This window comes from Leguminivora glycinivorella, chromosome 1, assembly GCF_023078275.1.
Source record: "Leguminivora glycinivorella isolate SPB_JAAS2020 chromosome 1, LegGlyc_1.1, whole genome shotgun sequence".
NCBI lineage: Eukaryota > Metazoa > Arthropoda > Insecta > Lepidoptera > Tortricidae > Leguminivora > Leguminivora glycinivorella.
Window position 1 is genome coordinate 9508024 of NC_062971.1, and position 21317 is coordinate 9529340.

A 21317-nucleotide genomic window follows, 5' to 3' on the forward strand; every position below is an offset into this window, starting at 1 on the left:
TAAAATAATAAATTAAATAAAAAATTACAATATTGGTTATGATTCGCTCATTACTTTCTTACCAACCCAATATAAGTAAAAGTGTCTAAAAAGCGACGCGGCGGGCCGGAGGTCCAACTTCCCTACAAATCCTACAATCCCCACAGTAACTACGCGGAGGGCCGAAGGCCCGGAGCGTGTCTGACAGGCTCCCAAGTACGCGAAGGCCGCAGGCCGAGCTGCGGGCAGAGTGCTCCCAAGCACGCGAAGGCCGCAGGCCGAGCTGCGTGCAGACTGTGCTCCCAAGAAAACAATAACAAAAAGTATCTAAATAAGCGAAGCGGCGGGCCAAAGGCCCGACGCGGAGCTTCGAAACCCAGCGAAGGCCGAAGGCCGAGCTCCGCGTAGGGCCGAAGGCCCGGAGCGTCCCTGATCGGCTCGCCGGCGGACCGGGAAGTTGGAGCTTAAACACAACCCAATAGTAAAAGTGTCTTAGAGAAGCGAAACGACGGGCCGGAGGCCGCAGGCCGTAGTGTCTAAGCGTAAAAGTGTCTTAGAGAAGCGAAACGATGGGCCGGAGGCCGCAGGCCGTAGGCCCGTCGTGAGCTTCTCAAGACACTTTACTATTGGGTCGTGTTTAAGCTCCAACTTCCCCACAACCCCCATAGTAACTACGCGGAGGGCCGAAGGCCCGGAGCGTGTCTGAGAGGCTCCCAAGCACGCGAAGGCCGCAGGCCGAGCTGCGGGCAGAGTGCTCCCAAGCACGCGAAGGCCGTAGGCCGAGCTGCGTACATACTGTGCTCCCAAGCAGAACAATAATTAAAAGTGTCATAATAAGCGTAGCGGCGGGCCGAAGGCCCGACGCGGAGCTTCGAAACCCAGCGAAGGCCGAAGGCCGAGCTCCGCGTAGGGCCGAAGGCCCGGAGCGTCCCTGATCGACTCGCCGGCGGTCCTGGATGTTTGAGTTTAAACACGACCCAATAGTAAAAGTGTCTCGTGAGCTTCTCAAGACACTTTTACTATTGGGTCGTGTTTAAGCACCAACTTCCCTACAACCCCCACAGTAACTACGCGTAGGTCCGAAGGCCCGGAGCGTGTCTGACAGGCTCCCAGTCACGCGAGGCCGTAGGCCAAGCTGCGGGCAGAGAGTGCTCCCAGGCACGCAAAGGCTAAAGCAAACAAGCAAAGCAATAAAACAAATAAGAAAAGCAAAAAAACAAACAAGCAAAGCAAAAAAACAAAAAGCAACAAGAAAGACCGCGGGGCCCTCGGGCCCCGCGCACCTTTAAAAAACTAGTTTAGGTATTTATATTTATGGAATAAATTGGAAATATCTAATACCTACATACTTATTATATATTGGTAGCGGCTCCATTCGTTCAATATTCGTTCGCAATTCATTTTGACATATAAGTCATTTGAGCATATTATGACAAAAGGTATTTTGATAAAGAGTTTTTAGTGTGTGGCAGTTCCATTTGCAATTTTGATACTTAGGTCTTTATACAGGGATACCCCCATTTGCCAGAATTTCATTTGCCATAATTTTATTTGCCACCATATTCAACAATCATAATATTGTTTCTCATAACATCTTATGCCATAATCATTGTTTACTATATTAATCAAGTGCCAGAAACTTTGTTTCCCATAAAGTCAGTTTCCATAATGTCATTTGTCAGAATCATCGAAATCAGTAATTACCACATTCCATACTATCATTTGTCATCCAAATTAGCGACCAGAAAAGTCAATTTCCATAATATGATTTGGCAGAATCATCAATATGAATCATAAATTCGTAATTATCACAGAGACAACACTACTAGAAGCACTAGAGAATGAAACTGCTATCAGAAAGTAGGTTAGGTTAGGTTAGAACTGTGACCCCCTGGAAAATGAAACTGTTTGAAAAGTAGGTTAGGTTAGGTTAGAACTGTGACCCCCGGGAAAATGAAACTGCTATCAGAAAGTAGGTTCGGTTAGGTTAGAACTGTGACCCCCTGGAAAATAAAACTGCTATCAGAAAGTAGGTTAGGTTAGGTTAGAACTGTGACCCCTGGAAAATGAAACTGCTATCAGAAAGTAGGTTAGGTTAGGTTAGAACTGTGACCCCCTGGAAAATGAAACTGCTTGAAAAGTAGATTAGGTTAGAACTGTGACCCCCTGGAAAATGAAACTGCTATCAGAAAGTAGGTTAGGTTAGGTTAGAACTGTGACCCCCTGGAAAATGAAACTGCTTGAAAAGTAGGTTAGGTTAGGTTAGAACTGTGACCCCCTGGAAAATGAAACTGCTATCAGAAAGTAGGTTAGGTAATAATATGGGCAACAATTAATATGGCAATAATTGCTTATGGCGTTTGAATATTATATTAAACCATATTATTGCACTTAATAATATGGCTAACAAATAGTATGGCATTGTATGATTATGGAAGGTAATGTTCGGATAAACAACCCGTATGTCATACAATTTTTATGGTAAACAAATCATTCGGGCAAATGAAATTCAGGCAAGTTAGATTCGGGCATATGAATATTATGTTAAATGACTGTCGGGCAAACAATAGACAACCCTTTATACACTATGTTGGTTATGGCATGAACGATTTTTTTCCTAAGCAGATAAGAAGTTAACGTTATTAGCATCAACAAGAATGTTATAAATGCAATTTAGACCCAGATTTTTAAAACATTTTTGTTATGAATTGTGCGTCCTTGTATTTAATGTCATTGCAGTAGCTTGTACTCATCAACTTATAATATAAATAAAACCTTAAAAAATGAATTAAAAAAGCTGTAAAAACGTATGCGACGACTGAGATTTGAACTTGTGACCTGTGGCTTGTAAGTCTAACGATAATCGCCGGGGCTATACCTGGCCGTGACATATGGGTCGAAATTAGACTTTGCATAGCTTTCGCGTGTTTGTAACAAGCGTTGCTTCAACGATTCTGAAGAATGGAAGAATACATTTCACAAGATGACGGAGATCTGTCAAATGGTAGAAGAGAAAAACGTGAGATAGATGTATGTACTGACAAGTATATACTCTTTTCGACGACTGTCAAATCGCATGCCTAAAATAAATGTGTAACTTTTTTAATTACTTTGGACTTTATTATCGGTGGGAAACGTCTGTTTTTAATCTACTTAAAATATTACTTATGTAGAAACAGGCATGTAATGAGGAGGAACACTCAAAGGATATGACAGATGGCGCCACCCTATTAGTCCGTGAGACGTGAGAGCGAGAAGCTGATAATTATGTTTTTTCTCTCTCTCACATATGAATGACAGTGACATGCATAGGCGCCGCCTGGCGGGGCAAAATGTCAGTGTGCCTCCTCATTTACGTTAATGTGTAATAGAAGAACAGAATAAAAAGCATGCGACACGGCTCATCACCTACCCTCGGCCCAGCTCCACCGGCGTGGTGGTTTGCCATATGGATTCCTAAATGTAAGACACTAAGGTCCAAACCAAACCACGCAAAAAATGTAAATATATTAAATAAATTAAAGTATTAAATAAAGGTCAAACTTATTGGGTGGATTCTCATGCTGTTAATATTGTTAAATAGGGACAATAAAAGTCAACCTCGTACTATTATCTGTTTCGAATTTGCCCGGTCAAATATTTAGATTTTTTATTTCCATATAAATATATTGGTGGTTTTATATGTTAAATATCTGAAAAATTATGTGCTATTGATTTCTGCTTAAAAATATCTGTTATTATTTCAGCTCTAGAGCACGTTAGACAAAATTCAAAAATTCTATATCAATAAAAATAGTCTTATTTCCCGTCATATATTTAGGTGGCTTCGGGTTGTAAACCTTAAAACTGATTTTTTTCTACATGTTTCCACCATTAAATTACTGTGAGGTATTTTGCTGAAAGAAAACGCTTAATTTCTAGGCGTAGTTTTTTTTAATATCATCCATTCCAAACTATTGGTGGATTCGAAAATATAGGTTTTTTAAATTGCGATTAAGCGCTGTATATGAAATAAAACTACTGTTATAGAATTATTTTCAAAAATATCGTACCGGTCTTAGGCTACAAATGTTTTGACAAACATTATTATGGTGACAAATGTGTGCCTGTAGAATCGATAATCCTCCACCCTAATCAACCCACTGCGACTGCTGCTCCTGCTCTGCTGAAGGTGTAGCACAGTCAAACGTAGAAAGAGGTGATCCACTATCTATCCCTCCCCCTGCAAACCAATATCTATGCAGAGAGGATGTCTCTACTCTTAAATAAATGATGTATCCGACTCGGTTACTAAAGTGTGTCAAGTTATTTTTTCGGCACTAAAAAAGCGACCAGTTTAAAAAATATAGGCGCAAATGTTTATCACCCTAGAAAATTTGAATATCGTGACTTTTTCTACTGTCAAATTTGTTTGACCGTGTATAATCCCAAATCCCACACCGGGGCAAACGACGCAACGGAGCCACGCTGTGACGTCATCGCCCAAATCAATTGTTTAATTTTATTTTTATTATTGTTCTCTTTATTTACTCTCTTTTTTGTTATCTAAGTTTTGTGACGCATTGGTTTTACTGTAATGTCATGTAAACATGTTTTTAGTAATAAATAAATAAATAATTATATTTCCATGTGCAGCGTGGGCAGCAGCGGCTCGTCGCTGAGCGAGTGCTGGGCGCGGCCGGCGCAGGCCGAGCCCGCCGCGCCGCCCACCAGGACGCCGCTGTCGCTGCTGCTCGAGAAGGTACCGCTACGAGTATCACTAAACAACGTGCCATTCCTGTCCTCGGCCTCGGCCAGCATTACACACAACTTTGTCGCTTACCATGAACACGCCCTGACACCTTCTTTCTCATCAAATCTGCTCATACTAAGCGACAAAGTAAAACGGTTTGCCGGCCACGGGCACATGGCGGCATGAGCTACAAATGGCGTCTATATACATTCCGTAGAATACTATGGAACTCTGTGTGGAATTTAGTCTTAATACCTATTGGGGCGATATCCCATTTCTCAAAGGCGGCGGCATCATAAGGGACGCCTGTTATTATCACAGAGTGCTATGATATGATCGATCGAAACTAGTATTTTACAAAAATAAAACCACCTTCAAAAATGCGTGTTACAAAACACGGAGAAACTAAAAAGCAAAAAATAATAAACCTTTGAATTCAGATTCCTTATCGGATTGCAATAATCTAAACATCCAAATTATAAACAAATCAATTATTTTTGTACTCGGTACCAGACCTGTTCGCTGCCTTGCTATTTCCTGTTTGCCCTACCCAACCATACGCAGGCTGGCCCCAACTCCAAAAATAATTGATTTGTTTATAATTTGGATGTTTAGATTATTTCAATCCGATAAGGAATCTGAATTCAAAGGTTTATTATTTTTTGCTTTTTAGTTTCTCCGTGTTTTGTAACGCGCTTATTTTTGAAGGCGGTTTTATTTTTTGTTAAAAAGTTTATTTATTTGTTGATTTTTAGTGGTTCCTATTGATATTATATGTATCAGTCCGAATATATGTACAGTAGTGAAAGAATTATCCTTTAACTCCTAAGTATTGAGGAGTTGACCTTCCATCATCAGCTCAGCCACATAAAATTATTACCATCAGGCGTAAATACTGGTGTACCTTTGAAAAATACACTAAAAACATTACATGTGCCTATAACATTTGAAGAGTTCCCTCAATTTCTCCAAAATCCCATCATCAGATCCCGACTTGGTGCCAATGGGACCATCTCGGGGTTATACCCGTTCAATTAAAAATTAAAAGAAAATTTTGAAAATCGGTCCACGACTCTCGGAGATATCGAGTAACATACATACAAAAAAAAAACAGTCGAATTGAGAACCTCCTCCTTTTTTTGAAGTCGGTTAAAAAAAAAATACCCGACTGCCAAGCGTGGCGATTATGTTATGCCATTTACTCTCTGGTAATAAGAGATCTCTAGAGGAGGCCTATGTGCAGTATTTGACGCCTTTCGGCTAATAGGATAAAGATTTAAAATGAAAACTGTAAATATGCGACTTATTGGGTCCACCTATTTTCATATATGTACCTAATTAGAACAAGATCGGCTCACATAATATTTCATGAACTTTGTCTCATATTGTTGTCGTGTGCAGGTGGCCAAGTGGCAGATCATCCCTCGAGAGGGCACGGAGCATCTCCCGTGCCGGGTCTACGGCGCCATACATCTGGCTAGACTATTCGGTAAACATTTTGCTTTTTTTTCTTTTTCCTGTTGATATAGTGATAAGCCATTGTTTATATGGCGTTTAGTTATCGTGACTTATCAAGAGTAATAATAGATAAATTCCCATGTCACGGGTAAGGGCAGCATCCGCTCAGTAAACTCTTAACAATTACGGTGACAATAACCTAGTTAAATGCATGATGTATTTATGTAATAACAATGTTCTCATGGAAGTGATGTATATCTTAAATGGGAATAAATGTATTTAAACCTAAACTCCTTATATTTAATTAAGAACCGTGATGGAAAAGACATGGATAAATTCAACCACCAGTCTGTCCTAGTCTGTATAATTATGTATAGTGACTTATTGAAGCTAATGGTCCTGGGTTCGAATCCTAGTAAAAGAGTTAATTTGTACATAGTTACGGGTGTTTTCTATGTATTTAGTATTTGTATATTATACCTATTGTCGTTGTTTGGGTACCCACACTATACCCTACATGGGCTTAGGGACTTACATGTCCTAAAATATTTATTAATATTGCTTTTTTTACATTCTAGTGAAATTACCGGACTTCTTAAATGCGACCCAGATGCCTGATTTCAAATTGAAACTCATACTAAAGCATATTGATATGTTCGTCCAGTAAGTAATGCTATAAATTCCTACAATATACACATAACCTTATAGTAGAGCGGCGAGAGGGTCTCGGAAAAAGTTGATGTGACTGGAGAGTATACTGCTGACAAGTGGTATCGTTGTGATCGGTAGACTTTACTGAGTACGAAATAATGACTTGTCGCATTCTCAGACTGTGGGGGGGTTAACTATGACGTCACAAAAATCGCGGTCCCGGGTTTCATTTTTTTGCCAATTTGTCTAGAACCCCTTATCCAATTTTGAAAAATGAGGTGTCGATTGAAAGCGTATAACATGCTGATTAAGATTTCTTATATGTGAAAAGTATAGTTTTGTTAGTTATTTTTTAATTAACAATAATGCAAAAAATACTTTTTTTTTTACTCTCTTTTTTGATTTTTGTGACTCAAAAAGGCAATGAAAACGGCCACTTAGCTAAAAAATATGTTATATAAATCATTTAACTACATTATTAAGCTATCTGTTGCTTTTTAAATTTCTACGATCGGATAATAAATAAGCAAACTACAACCACATACCTGTAGGCGGGGAGTACCGCTTGACACGCGTTCCCATACATTCGGCGTCTATCAAATTACACCTCGCGCAAAATTCGTTTCAAGCAGATATACCTCTAATCTTATTCATCGTAACCTATCAATATTGCTATCATTTGAAAGGACAATTAAAGTCCTTTAAGAAACAATGTCAATCATTTTCTTAAAATCAATAATCGCCAGTCTGCGGTGGTTACAAAGGAAAAAAGTGGGTATGCAATTTGACTGGTTTCCTAGGTTTGATACCCTAGACGAGTTTAAAAGGGGAGGTAAAGGTGACATATGGGTTTTTCTCTGGCCTAAAAGCTACACAGAGGGTCAGGGGAGAAAAAAACTAGGGTTTAAGTTTAGTTTTAAGTTATTTTTTTCCTTTATTTGTTGATTTTATTGTGTTTAATTTTTTTGTAATTTTATCAAGGATACACGTTGGTTTCTTTTGCTAAAAATTCCCTTTATTATGAGAAATGTTATGAATTTTATGGCATTTTCCGATAGAGACTAAAATTAACTTTCAAATAAGGCCAAATAGTCATACTTTTACTTATATAATATTAAGGGTATGGCTATGTATCAGTAGGCCACATAGTCATACTTTTACTTATATAATATTAAGGGTATGACTATGTACCAGTATGACTATGTGGCCTTATTTGAAAGTTAATTTTAGTCTCTATCGGAAAATGCCATGAAATTTATAACATTTCTCATAAAAAAGGGAATTTTCAGCAAAAGAAACCAACGTGTATCCTTGATAAAATTACAAAAAAATTTAACACAATAAAATCAACAAATAAAAGAAAAAATAACTTAAAACTAAACTTAAACCCTAGTTTTTTTTCTCCCCTGACCCTCTGTATAGCTTTTAGGCCAGAGAACAACCCATATGTCACCTTTACCTCCCTTTTAAACTCGTCTAGGGTATCAAACCTAGGAAACCAGTCAAATTGCATACCCACTTTTTCCTTTGTAACCACCGCAGACTGGCGATTATTGATTTTAAGAAAATGATTGAGATTGTTTCTTAAAGTACTTTAATTGTACTTTCAAATGATACCAATATTGATAGGTTACGATGAATAAGATTAGAGGTATATCTGCTTGAAACGAATTTTGCGCGAGGTGTAATTTGATAGACGCCGAATGTATGGGAACGCGTGTCAAGCGGTACTCCCCGCCTACAGGTATGTGGTTGTAGTTTGCTTATTTATTATCCGATCGTAGAAATTTAAAAAGAAACAGATAGCTTAATAATGTAGTTAAATGATTTATATAACATATTTTTTAGCTAAGTGGCCGTTTTCATTGCCTTTTTGAGTCACAAAAATCAAAAAAGAGAGTAAAAAAAAAGTATTTTTTGCATTATTGTTAATTAAAAAATAACTAACAAAACTATACTTTTCACATATAAGAAATCTTAATCAGCATGTTATACGCTTTCAATCGACACCTCATTTTTCAAAATTGGATAAGGGGTTCTAGACAAATTGGCAAAAAAATGAAACCCGGGACCGCGATCTTTGTGACGTCATAGTTAACCCCCCCACAGTCTGAGAATGCGACAAGTCATTATTTCGTACTCAGTAAAGTCTACCGATCACAACGATACCACTTGTCGGCAGTATACTCTCCAGTCACATCAACTTCAAAACTAGACGACTTTTTTCAATTCCGCCGCCTTACTATTAAACGAAGTTGATTAACTAATTGAAACTTTATTTAATTTTGCAGGTACTTAGACGAGCACAGTGAATGGTTTGGAGAGATGTACTATATAGCGGATAACGTATCGCGGTCGCATTGAACATATTATCTATGCAGTTTCATCATAACAAATACATAGTTGCTACTTCTAAATAGATGATACATTGGTAGCTTACTTCATGAAGTTAAGTTATGCAATTTCTTTACTTCAAACAGATTCTTAAGTATTATGGTGGGTTACAAATAGTGTTACCACTTTTTAATTTGTACTTTTGAGGCACTGGTCCCACTGCGAGCTAGTAAGCTATGAGCTATCGGCTATAAAAACGAACAAAAGATAAGCACTCCCATGTAAATAAAAGAGACGCGGCGATGTTTATAGTTACTCGCCCAGCGGTGAATTATCAATATCGCCGTGTCTTTTTTATTTGCACGGGAGTGCTTATCTTTTGTTCGTTTTTATAGCCGATAGCTCATGGCTTACTAGCTCACAGTAAGACCAGTGCCTTAGCTAAGATATAGTGTGGCAAAGTTATGTGCATTTTCTATTCTATAAGAGAATTGAGAGAGATTGTAAGAAAGAAATTGTGCAAAGAATTTTACAGCTGATAATTTGAGTATTGTGACACAGATCTGTATTTGTTTGCATATGCTAAATACCTAGACCTAGCATTTTTTTGTGATTGGTCAAGTACTTTAAATATAAATATTAACAAAATTTTGTTTTATTGATTCGCCACACCATAGTAATTACTCAACCATCCAACGAAATTTATTTTAATGTTATGTTACTATTCCTCCATAGTGCGCAAAGTAGCCTTTTTTTATTATGTCGAAACTGTTAAAAGGCCATATGTACAAGTTTTAGAATACGAATGAAATAGGAAACAAGAATCTATGTACTTTCATTTCAAAGATGGAAAGGGATTAAAAAACAATAGTATTATAAAAATCAACATTTTACTTGAAAACTTATCCAATTAAATTAAGATAATGTTCAAAGTATTAGCGAAAAATAAAACGTAATTAATGATGTGTTGATGTTATTAACAACCTAATTAATGTTAACCCATCTGGGAGAGTTACAATGTTAACAAAGTACCACGAATGCTTTATATTAGCTGAAATGGTAGGTGGCTCAGAAATAGTATTTTTTGACATATCCAAATGAGAGTATGAGTATGAGTTTACGTCTAAGATGTTAAAATACTCTATGCTATACAAATGAGACAAGGAAGCTGTTGAATGAATCGATGTAGTTACATTTTAAGTATGGAATTCCACAATTAATGACTAGTCTAGCTTTCCAACAAAAAAAAAAAAGAAACCAGCTCCGAGGAAAAACTACACACAAATTCCAATTCAACAGACAAATATTTCTCTTAACCAACATCAACATTTAAACTGATGCATTTAGACATCCTATTCTAATCCCTGCCATTATTTTTCAATAAGTCGAAATTCCTAAACTTAGATCTTTGTTTGTTACAGCCAAATATACAACATTGTTTTCTCACAAGACCTTACATTTTGATCATTTTACATCTCATAAAGAACTAATTACGTCTTTACATAAAATGATATAAAAAAATCACTAAAATATTAACTCATACTGGATACATTACAATACGACATTATAATTAGACATACATTTTTGGACAGTTTTGTGAAACAAAACAACTGAACTAATACGTAAGTAAATTGTAAATGTAAGTATTCGTATTTGACAACCACGAATGTGAACTGAATATGTAACATGCGTGGTGCAAGAGCCCAGGCGACAGCCGTTTATAGACTAATATAACATGCATTACAATTTTCAATTAGCATATTTTGTAAACGATCGTCGTATTAGTTCAGCCGCTTCGGTGGTGGTCGGTGTGGTGTGCCCCGCGCTAGTCGTGGTCGAGGCGGTGCAGCACGCGGCGGTAGTCGGCCTCCAGCGCGAGGTACTGGCTGGCGAGGCGGCCCTGCGTCTCGTTCACGCCGAGCGAGCTCAGCGTCGCCGCGTACTCTTCCGGCTTCAGAACTTTCTCCAGTTTCTTCATTTCTAATTTCTTTTTCTGCAAAATAGAACGGTCGGTTCAAATGTTTAGTGGTGTTATGGAGCGAAGAGGATTTTTATATTATTTAAAGCACAAACCTAAGAACATTAAACACGTTGATGTATTTAGTATCTACCGATTGATTGATGTATTTATAGTGTCAAAAACTATCACCAGCTTGCCTTAAGCACGATAACACTATGATAACTAGTACCTATTGCCTTAATTACCCTAGTAATATTACACGACATTAATTATTTTAATCATTAATTCCTGTAGGTGCATGCGTACGTCTCAAACCTTAACGGTACGCAAGGAAGAACCATATTAGGTTGAACCCACAGACGTCAGTTGACTCACCAATCATAAACCTTATTGCGACTAAATAGTGGAACTTATCTAAGTACAATGTATATTATGCTTATTTCATCCATTGTTCTATTAATGAATAAAATGTGTGTATACCTGGAAAGGAGCGTTGAGCCTGTTCTTGACGTCGAGCCTGTACTGCAGGTATTGCGTCTTGTCGGACGTGTTGGTGGCGCGCAGGCGCAGGATCTCGTACACGCGCCGCACCTGCTTTTTGTTTATCTTGAACTTGGCGCACGCTTGCGACACCATCTCAGGCGAAAACCTGAACACCATTAACAAACTCTCACTCATCAACTTAATTATTTAAACATATTGTATTGTAACTCTGAAGCTGTTAACACATTACTGGATCATGCAGGGCTATCCTGGAAGAGAAAGATATTCTTTTCTCGCCTTCAGTTAAAGGATGGCCTGTGGTTGACCTTGCAGGTTAGCACACCCCATACTGTGTTAGCAGCTTTAGAAGATTATGAAGCATGACAATGATTGTTTCATGAAGGTATTGATTGCTCTCTTGTTTTTTTCGTTGGCGATAAAAAGTTTGATAGTGCTCACCCTTGATAAAGCTTTGCTGGATAAAATGCTGGTAGAGTTTCACAGTTTTTGCAATCTACATAATCTCTGATTCTCTGAAAATCTTCAGATGGATCTTCTACAGTCATATCAATGACTTCTGGAAGTATTACAAAGTGAGAATAGATGGCCTGAAACAGAACAATATTGAATATTTATACATTTTAAAACTAAAGAAAAACAAATGATTATTAGTGACACTGGTATTTTTCTTTGGTCAAGGACTTCACATTAGACTTAACATGTAAGGAATTAAAATAAACGTGGTATAAAAGTTCCAATTACCTAATGTATGTTTTATCTCTTTATTTTGGAGACAAGAATCATAATATCAGATTATTAAAACAAATTATTATAGGCTAATGTATAGTATACAGGCAACCTATAGATGTAATTGCGCCCTTATTCGTCCGAATTTGTTGGCCTAATTCAGTTGTAATGCATACCGTAAGGAGGTTGGCGCAGACGCCGAGCTTGCGGAAGGGCGGCAGCGTGAGCACCTGCGACACGCGCGGGCGCGCGTGCGCGGGGTACGCGTAGTAGCGGTACACCGTCGCGTACCCCGCGGCCGCGTACGCGTGGCCGCCCTCGCTCGTCGGGTACTTCTCGAATCTGGAATGGATGTACTCATTTATTACATCACCATTACTGAAACTAGCAGCTGCACACTGGCATTTGAGAGACACAACCGCCTTATACATGTGATATTTTACATATCATTTTTTCTTAATGTAATGTTATACCAACACAATCTGTCCTGATTTTACCCTAAACTTAATGTTACAACCAAAGATGTTTTGTGAGAGATGTGTTTAAAAAACCGGCCAAGAGCGTGTCGGGCCACGCTCAGTGTAGGGTTCCGTAGTTTTCCGTATTTTTCTCAAAAACTACTAAACCTATCAAGTTCAAAACAATTTTCCTAGAAAGTCTTTATAAAGTTCTACTTTTGTGATTTTTTGCATATTTTTTAAACATATGGTTCAAAAGTTAGAGGGGGGGGGACGCACTTTTATTTCCTTTAGGAGCGATTATTTCCGAAAATATTAATATTATCAAAAAAACCGGCCAAGAGCGTGTCGGACCACGCTCAGTGTAGGGTTCCGTAGTTTTCCGTATTTTTCTCAAAAACTACTGAACCTATCAAGTTCAAAACAATTTTCCTAGAAAGTCTTTATAAAGTTCTACTTTTGTGATTTTTTTCATATTTTTTAAACATATGGTTCAAAAGTTAGAGGGGGGACGCACTTTTTTTCTTTTAGGAGCGATTATTTCCGAAAATATTAATACTATCAAAAAACGATCTTAGTAAACCCTTATTCATTTTTAAATACCTATCCAACAACATATCACACGTTGGGGTCGGAATGAAAAAAAATATCAGCCCCCACTTTACATGTAGGGGGGTACCCTAATAAAACATTTTTTTCAATTTTTTATTTTTGCACTTTGTTGGCGTGATTGATATACATATTGGTACCAAATTTCAGCTTTCTAGTGCTAACGGTTACTGAGATTATCCGCGGACGGACGGACGGACGGACGGACGGACGGACGGACGGACGGACGGACGGACGGACGGACGGACGGACGGACGGACGGACGGACGGACGGACGGACGGACGGACAGACAGACAGACATGGCGAAACTATAAGGGTTCCTAGTTGACTACGGAACCCTAAAAACGATCATAGTAAACCCTTATTCATTTTTAAATACCTATCCAACAATATATCACACGTTGGGGTTGGAATGAAAAAAAAAATCCGCCCCCACTTTACATGTAGGGGACCTACCCTAACTAAACATTTTTTTCCATTTTTTATTTTTGCACTTTGTCGGCGTGATTGATATACATATTGGTACCAAATTTCAGCTTTATAGTGCTAACGGTTACTGAGATTATCCGCGGACGGACGGACGGATGGACGGACAGACAGACATGGCGAAACTATAAGGGTTCCTAGTTGACTACGGAACCCTAAAAAAGACACTGCATGCTGCACAATGAAAACAAGTGAAGTAATTCTATTGGTTCTTTGAAACACATCTTTGGACGATTTCCCACCTAAAGGATCATTTTTTTTTAATTAATTGTCAATGAAACTTACACTGTAAAGAAGGTCCATTGGTCATCATCTACATCAATGAAGGAGGCTGCATCCACATACCACAGCAGAAACGTCTGTAGCCGCTCATGGAAGGCCAGAAAACCTGGGGTGGTTGTGTCACAGAAGTACACTTCAAATGTGTGTTTGTCTCCCCCGTCATCTAATGGCAAATTACAACAATAAGGACTTTGTTTATTTCTAATGACACTAATTATCTTCTGTTCGATTTTACAACTCTTTGATATTTATAGACCTCTGTAGGAAGTATAAATTTGGCATGGTCTGTTCTCTTTAATGTAGTGAAGTACAGCTTGACAAAAATTAAAAGTAGGCAACATTGTTGACCCAATATTTCACACAAATTGATTTTAAATGGACAATTCTACAATATTGTCTCTTTTTGATTTCTACTCTTTTTTGCAAGACTGTATGCTTTTAATAGATGAAGTGTAGGGACACCTGGCCGGTAGCAGGCCGGTTGTCGATCACTTGTCATCTTCATTCAGCCCAGTTCCTTTGACTTAGAGCTACAGGTTACTGTTCAGAATAACAGATGTACAGACTACTTCATAAAATCGTCACTTTCATATATATTTATAATCTTCATTGTATCGAAATTATAATATAATACCCATGTCTTAATTTAAAAATAACTTACGAGATGTTGCTGTAAAGGAATGTAGCATTTTTCCCATTGGCCTGAATGCTTTGTCCTTTTCTAACAATGAGACAAACTGGTCTAAATTTGTTGTATAACCAGGTGCCAAGATTTTTTTCATAGCTCCTTCTACATCATCAGCTTTCATGCCTTCAGAAATACTGGGCTCAATCTGTAATTACAAAAAATCGAGGTATATGTGTAAATAAAATTTAAACATGCAATTTATTGTTATGAATTGTAGATTTGACTAAAAAGCTACCTTTTCAGAGTATTCGATGCCGAGATATGTTTGAAGACTCCCAGCAGTGTAGTAGAGCCGTATACGCAAATCCGTGTAACCAAAAATATTTTCGTTCTCGCCAAACACTTGGTGGCACATTTCTGGAGCGAAGCTAGTTTCTTCATCCTCGATATCATCTGGAGACCTCACTGTAAACAAAAAAAGGTTATGTGTTGTACTACCCCGTCGTCATGTATTGGATATTGGATTGCCTTGACATGATTATACTACTCACCTAATTTTAGTTCCAATACCTCGTTGCCGTCTACAACTAAATGGCACAAAGCATCAGTCATGTTGAAGGTGGGCTTAAAAATCAGGTTCAATTCTCATCACAAGATTTTAGATGCGATTCCCGGCTTCCCGCGCAAAATAACTTGTAAGAAAAACTGACAAACGAAATCAAATAACAGAAATGTTTCTATACGAACTACACACATCTACTTAGTACACTGCAGAAGAACTTCTTTTGTTACAAATTAAATGCAATACATAGAGCTCGGATTTAACGGTAATTTTAAAATTCAGGGATTGTGAATAAAAATCAACCAAAATCGCAGTCTCGATTACTCCTTTTGACACTTTTTTGACAACCTTGCTTTGACAGTTTATATCTATTGTCTATGCTTAAAATTTCAAATATATTCTGTCAAACAATCTGTCAGTAAATAAGAACTAAGAAAACTATAGGTATCCTTTTCTCAAGCACCGTAAGGCTTCCCACAGACAGTCTTAAAAATTCATAATCTTAAAAAAAACTTGTATGCAATCTGACAGTTCAAACTGACACTGACAAGACACTGACAGATTTGAACTGTCAGATTGCATACAAGTTTTTTTTAAGATTATGAATTTTTAAGACTGTCTGTGGGAAGCCTAAAGAACACGGAAGTATAACTAAAGCATGGAAGCCATGCTAAAATAAGAGCTCGGTGACATGTATCTTACTCACACCACACTATTACCATTTTTGTATGAGCGAATGAGACAATATTCCACAACTTCTTTCGTTTTCTCGAAGGTTGTCCCTAAATGCTGATGTCAAAACGGACCTGGGGTCCATTTATTATACGGCAAAATTAAATATACGTTTGTCATTTCACACTCGGTCTCCATCTTTGACAACTGTACATAGTCGTATTATATTGGTTCGAGTTTTTAGCGCGACTTCAATGGTCGTCTTGACGATATTTATTTATTTTGTGAGGATTTCTGATAAATCGTGGCAAAAATAGCTCAGTGTATATTTGTGATAGTTCTAAGTTTCATTTCTGACTATGGCTTGTGTGATCAAGTGTTGCAAATCACATTCAGGAAGAAAAGAAAACACGCAAGAGGTTATATCATTTCATCGGTAAGTTTCTTGAGTTTTTGATAATATTTATTGATACGACCTGGCAGAAATATAAATGTACATATTAGTAGTTTATACAATTCAAATCTTATTCAATTCTGTATAGATTTTTGCATATTTTTTAGAAGTTTTCTCAAACTCGGAAAGGTTATGTTTTTTAGCATAGTGATGTGATGTGTTTTATCGACCTTGCAATAATAACCTATCAATATTCATACCTTAAAAACGCCATCAATGATTATTGTTCTTTGTTATGATTCTCTTGTTATTTAGCTATTTTACAAATTCAACTTTATATATTTCTTAGATTTCCGAAGAAGAAGACCGGAAACACGAAGTTCAAGGTGCGATGCTCGCGGTTCCTTTACTCCCAAAACTCCACCAAAAAGAAGGCCAAGAAGCTGAAATGGAGCAGGCCCCCAGATGTCTCCCCAGGTGTCTACCTTTGACAATTGTACATAATCGTATTATATTAGATCAAATATCTCGGCGGTCGTCTGGCCGATTTTTAATTTAATTGTGTTTATTCCTGATGGATAGTTGATGATCCTGCTAAATTCTTATTTGTAATGTGTTCAAGTTCCTTGTGTGATTATGGCTTGTGTGATTGAATTAAGGACTGTAATTACGTACATGGAGAAAAGAAAACTCCCAAGAACCTGCTGTGTTTCATTAGTGAATTTCGGTCAGTTATTGATATTATTATTTGTAGGATCTAAACAAAGCATAAAATACGATCTTTTCATAGTTTATATAATAACTACTACCATGTTAAATTCTGTTCTGAAGTTTCTCCAAACTGTTTTTAGGTTATGTTTTTGTACTGGTGATGTGTCATTTTTATCGACGTCCCGACATTAACTCTATTGACATTCTTGCATTGAAAAGGACATAAAAATGATTAATGATGATCAGGTATCACAGACTGGGTAAATGGTAATGTAACATTTCTAGTGAACTAACTTATAGTATTTTTTAGTTTTCCAGAAATTCTCAAACATTATTAAAAAGAAACTAAAAATAGGTGAAACTATTGAAATAATAAATTTTGGTACCTACACTGCCGTTTTGTTTTATTTTCTATTTGATAGAGAAAATATTATTGAGGTAAGTATAAGTAGATTCTTGAGTGGTGGACTAGAAATTAATACAGGGATGCTACACGAATTAAATTACTTAGGTCTTTGCGTTAGGAGAAGAGAAGAATGTATTTATTTGTTTTATACTCGTATCTCCCATCTTCTATTTTTTACAAACTATTTAGGCCGATATTACACTATCATAGAAATATAGTCATAGACAACATGCCGTCCTTTTTATTCACGTTACAGAAAAAGGGAGGCATACAGACCTATGATCAGAGATATAGGTATGACTAGCTTTTACCCGCGGCTTCGCCCGCGTAATAAAAGTATTCATTAAGATTTTCATTTGGATCCGTAGGTTTCTCTGTAGGTATATTTATCTGCGATTATTTCGATTGCACAAATACTTTTGCTTGCAATGATTGTAGAAATATTACACATCGACCACAGCGTAGGTAATTCTATATACGCTGGGGAAACCTTTATAAACATCCGTAATAGCCCGTATTTCGACACTATGATCGGTGGGTAAAAAGTACTTTTTTCTATTATCCCTTACAATTTTTTACATTTTGATTATACTTATCGCAAACCAATCGCAAACGTAATCTTCAAGCAAGCAAACAACGATCGTCTTAGAGCACATTGATTGTAAGAGACCGCCGACCGATTATCCGTATCCCTCTAACGATACCCATATTATCCGTATCCGTATCCCTATCGCTATCCCTATCGCTATCCCTATCGCTATCGCTATCCCTATCGCTATCCCTATCCCTATCCCTATCCCTTATCAAGATAACACTTTAAGTTCTCGCGCTTTGTACACATATTTAAAGTCACATACAGGCTGAACGTGATTAATTAACATTATTTTTACCTTTTTTCCCAACGTTTCGGCCAGGTTGCACTGGCCGTGGTCGCGGAAGACTGACGTCCCAGTAAAATGTCACCGGAGATGTAAACAACACAAAACTACCCGATATTAATATATATAAATGTTCGGGGTAGACAAATAAATATAATCTACCCGCTTTTAGTTAATGTTTATTTCCCACCGCACGACACACACAAAAAAAAAGAAAAAAGGTAAAAATAATGTTAATTAATCGCGTTCGACCTTATCAAGATGTTTAATGATTTCTTATCAAGTGCTAAAATATAAAGTTTCATGGTTTTATCTTTTAAAATTAAGAAATCCCATACAAACTTTCAACCTCTTTTTCAACCCCTTCATCCCTTTTTTTCGAAATAAAAAGTAGCCTATGTTCTGTCTCAGGGTCTAAAGATTGTCTGTTCCAAATTTCATCAAAATCGGTTGCGTGGTTTAAGCGGGAAAGCGTAACAGACAGACAGACAGACAGACAGACAGACAGACAGACAGACAGAGTTACTTTCGCATTTATAATATTAGTATGGATTAGTATGGATAATGTAATATTAGGACTTGGTAAGAGAAGAGAAGTGACCGTTTATGTAGGTAAGTACATAAACAAACCATTTATTTGCAATCAGTAGGTACGGTTAGCCAAGAAGGCAAGAATGTATGAATATATGACTTTCATAGCCAAAAAGCCACATAATAATGCAAATGAAATGTTTATATTAACCCATATCTATAATTTAAGCCTTGGTTCTGGCTGCTTTCCTGACCAATGGAAAATCGCATCGGTTACTCCGATACATAAGGATGGGCCAAAAAGTATTCCCAGTAATTATAGACCGATTTCGCTGCTCAGTGTATTATCAAAAGTCTTAGAAAAATTAGTCAACAATCGTCTAGTAAAGTACCTTGAAAGTAATAACCTATTATCGGATCGGCAGTTCGGCTTCAGGAGGAACAAATCCACGGAAGATGCCACTACAACTCTTGTTAATCTAGTCTCATCCTATTTAGATAAAAATTTAAAATGTATTGGCATCTTCCTGGATCTGGCTAAGGCCTTTGATACCGTGTCGACACCGATTTTACTCCGAAAACTTCAGAATCTGGGAATACACGGTGTCCCACTTTCGTGGTTCGCTAGTTACTTGAAAGATAGAAGTCAACTTGTTAGAATAGGTTCCTTTAATAGCATGAAAGAAAATATTAAATTCGGCGTTCCACAGGGGAGTATTCTTGGTCCCACCCTTTTTACTATTTACATGAACGATATCCTAAAATTACAAATTCCTAATGCCGAAATTCTTTGTTACGCTGATGATACCGTCATACTTTTTAATGGCGTATCTTGGGAGGACACCGTTGCGACTTCGGAAAAGGGCATGAGATTGGCCTCGGACTGGTTCCGTTCCAATCTCCTAACCTTGAACTGTACCAAAACTAAATTTATCTGTTTCTATAAAACCAAACTCTCTAAACCATCTTTTACTCCCATAATAAAAATTCATTCATGCCCAGAATACCCTATCTCAAACTCCTGCAACTGCGAATCCATACAGAACACTGATGTGATAAAATATCTTGGACTTTTAGTAGATGACAAACTGAACTTCAAAATCCACATTAACAAACTCTCCGCTCGAATAAGAAAATCCATATTTATTTTCAAAAAACTACGTAACTCAGCCGACGAATCCCTACTTAAAATGATCTACACCGCACTCTGTCAATCTGTAATTGGCTATTGCATTACAGTTTGGGGAAGTGCAGCAAAGACCTCAATGTTGGAAATTGAAAGGGCTCAACGTTCAGTTTTAAAAGTTATGTTTAAAAGATCCTTTCGATGTCCAACTATTGATCTCTTTGCTCAAGCAAAAGTATTTACAGTGCGCCAACTATTTTTACTGAAAATAACCTTACAAACACACAAATCTTCCAAACTGATTCCATGTTATAGATCTTTAATCAAAAAACGTGTCTTTAACCTACCAATCCCCGAAGTACGTTCCGCTTTTGGGAAGCGTTTTGGAGAACGAATCCGATCAACTACTTACAACGCCATTCTTAAACACTGCAACATTAAATACTGCACCATGACAGAAGCAAAAAAACTCTTATCTCAATTTTTACTTTCCCTCACTTATGCCGAGACAGAAGATATTTTAGTTAATGTTCTTTAAATCTTGTTTTTTTTTTTTTATACATTTCAAAAGCATGTAGGTATCTTTGTACTTACCTGTATTCCTTACACTTACTTTACTTAAGATTATTTGCATTGTGTAACTAACTCAATTACTTAAATTGTAACTGGTTCCCCGCGATACAGGCGTAGCCTAGTGCGGAGACCTCTGTCATATCTGTTATTCATTTTATGGGCAATAAATTTATTCTTATTCTTATTCTTATTCTTATATTAATATTGTATGTTTTCGTTACTTTTATATATTTAACGTTTATATTATGTTTAAGGTGAGAACGTAAGTAAGTGCATATTTTATCGATAATTGAATCGACAAAGTAACATCCCTAGCTAACACAAAACCAGGGACCACCTACCAAAAAGAGAAATAACTAGCATATATCCATCCTTTTTCAATACATTATCTAAGTCATAAGGAAGTCAAGGATGAGTATATGCATTTTACACGAATTTTTATTAGGGGGGCTTGGTAAAGAAAAGGATGCATATAGTTTTCTTTGTGCTTATTTACTGACAAACTTGGTTGACAGAGTATAGCTATATGTATGGGATTAAACGAGACACGATTATAAACGCTGATTCTTCCTAAAATGTCATTGTTTCCGTGTTTGCAGACCTTTAATAATTTTCACATTAGGCAATACTGAACAAAGTTAGATTTATGTGACGTC

General features: G+C 37.2%; 2 protein-coding genes across 5 annotated transcripts in view; one reads left to right on the forward strand and one right to left on the reverse strand.

The window, feature by feature from the left end:
- The window catches only part of LOC125226542 (protein male-specific lethal-3), a 32820-nt gene extending 23029 nt beyond the window's left edge, over nt 1–9791 (forward strand). For all 4 annotated transcript variants that reach the window (XM_048130534.1, XM_048130556.1, XM_048130542.1 and 1 more), the window contains 4 exons: nt 4615–4720; nt 6113–6200; nt 6748–6832; nt 9112–9791. In XM_048130534.1, the coding sequence (XP_047986491.1) occupies nt 4615–4720; nt 6113–6200; nt 6748–6832; nt 9112–9184 (352 nt within the window). In that variant the 3' untranslated portion in view covers nt 9185–9791. The remainder of the gene's footprint in view (nt 1–4614; nt 4721–6112; nt 6201–6747; nt 6833–9111) is intronic.
- Nucleotides 9792–10025: 234 nt separating this feature from the next.
- Nucleotides 10026–15705, reverse strand: LOC125226728 (histone acetyltransferase type B catalytic subunit). Its single transcript, XM_048130817.1, has 8 exons — nt 15360–15705; nt 15104–15273; nt 14842–15013; nt 14184–14343; nt 12521–12686; nt 12057–12205; nt 11595–11763; nt 10026–11147 (listed from the first exon to the last, which is right to left on the reverse strand). Exons 1-8 carry the CDS (start codon nt 15418–15420, stop codon nt 10980–10982), a joined length of 1215 nt encoding a protein of 404 aa, XP_047986774.1. The 5' UTR covers nt 15421–15705; the 3' UTR covers nt 10026–10979.
- Nucleotides 15706–21317: the final 5612 nt, after the last annotated feature.

Excerpts from the sequence above, each read along its gene's own strand:
- LOC125226728 (XM_048130817.1), bottom strand. The coding sequence starts at position 15,420 with ATGACTGATGCTTTGTGCCATTTAGTTGTAGACGGCAACGAGGTATTG. Across the intron at positions 15,014-15,103 it reads GCATCGAATACTCTGAAAAG|ATTGAGCCCAGTATTTCTGA; the intron begins GTAGCTTTTTAG and ends TTGTAATTACAG. Across the intron at positions 14,344-14,841 it reads TTCCTTTACAGCAACATCTC|ATGACGGGGGAGACAAACAC; the intron begins GTAAGTTATTTT and ends ATTTGCCATTAG.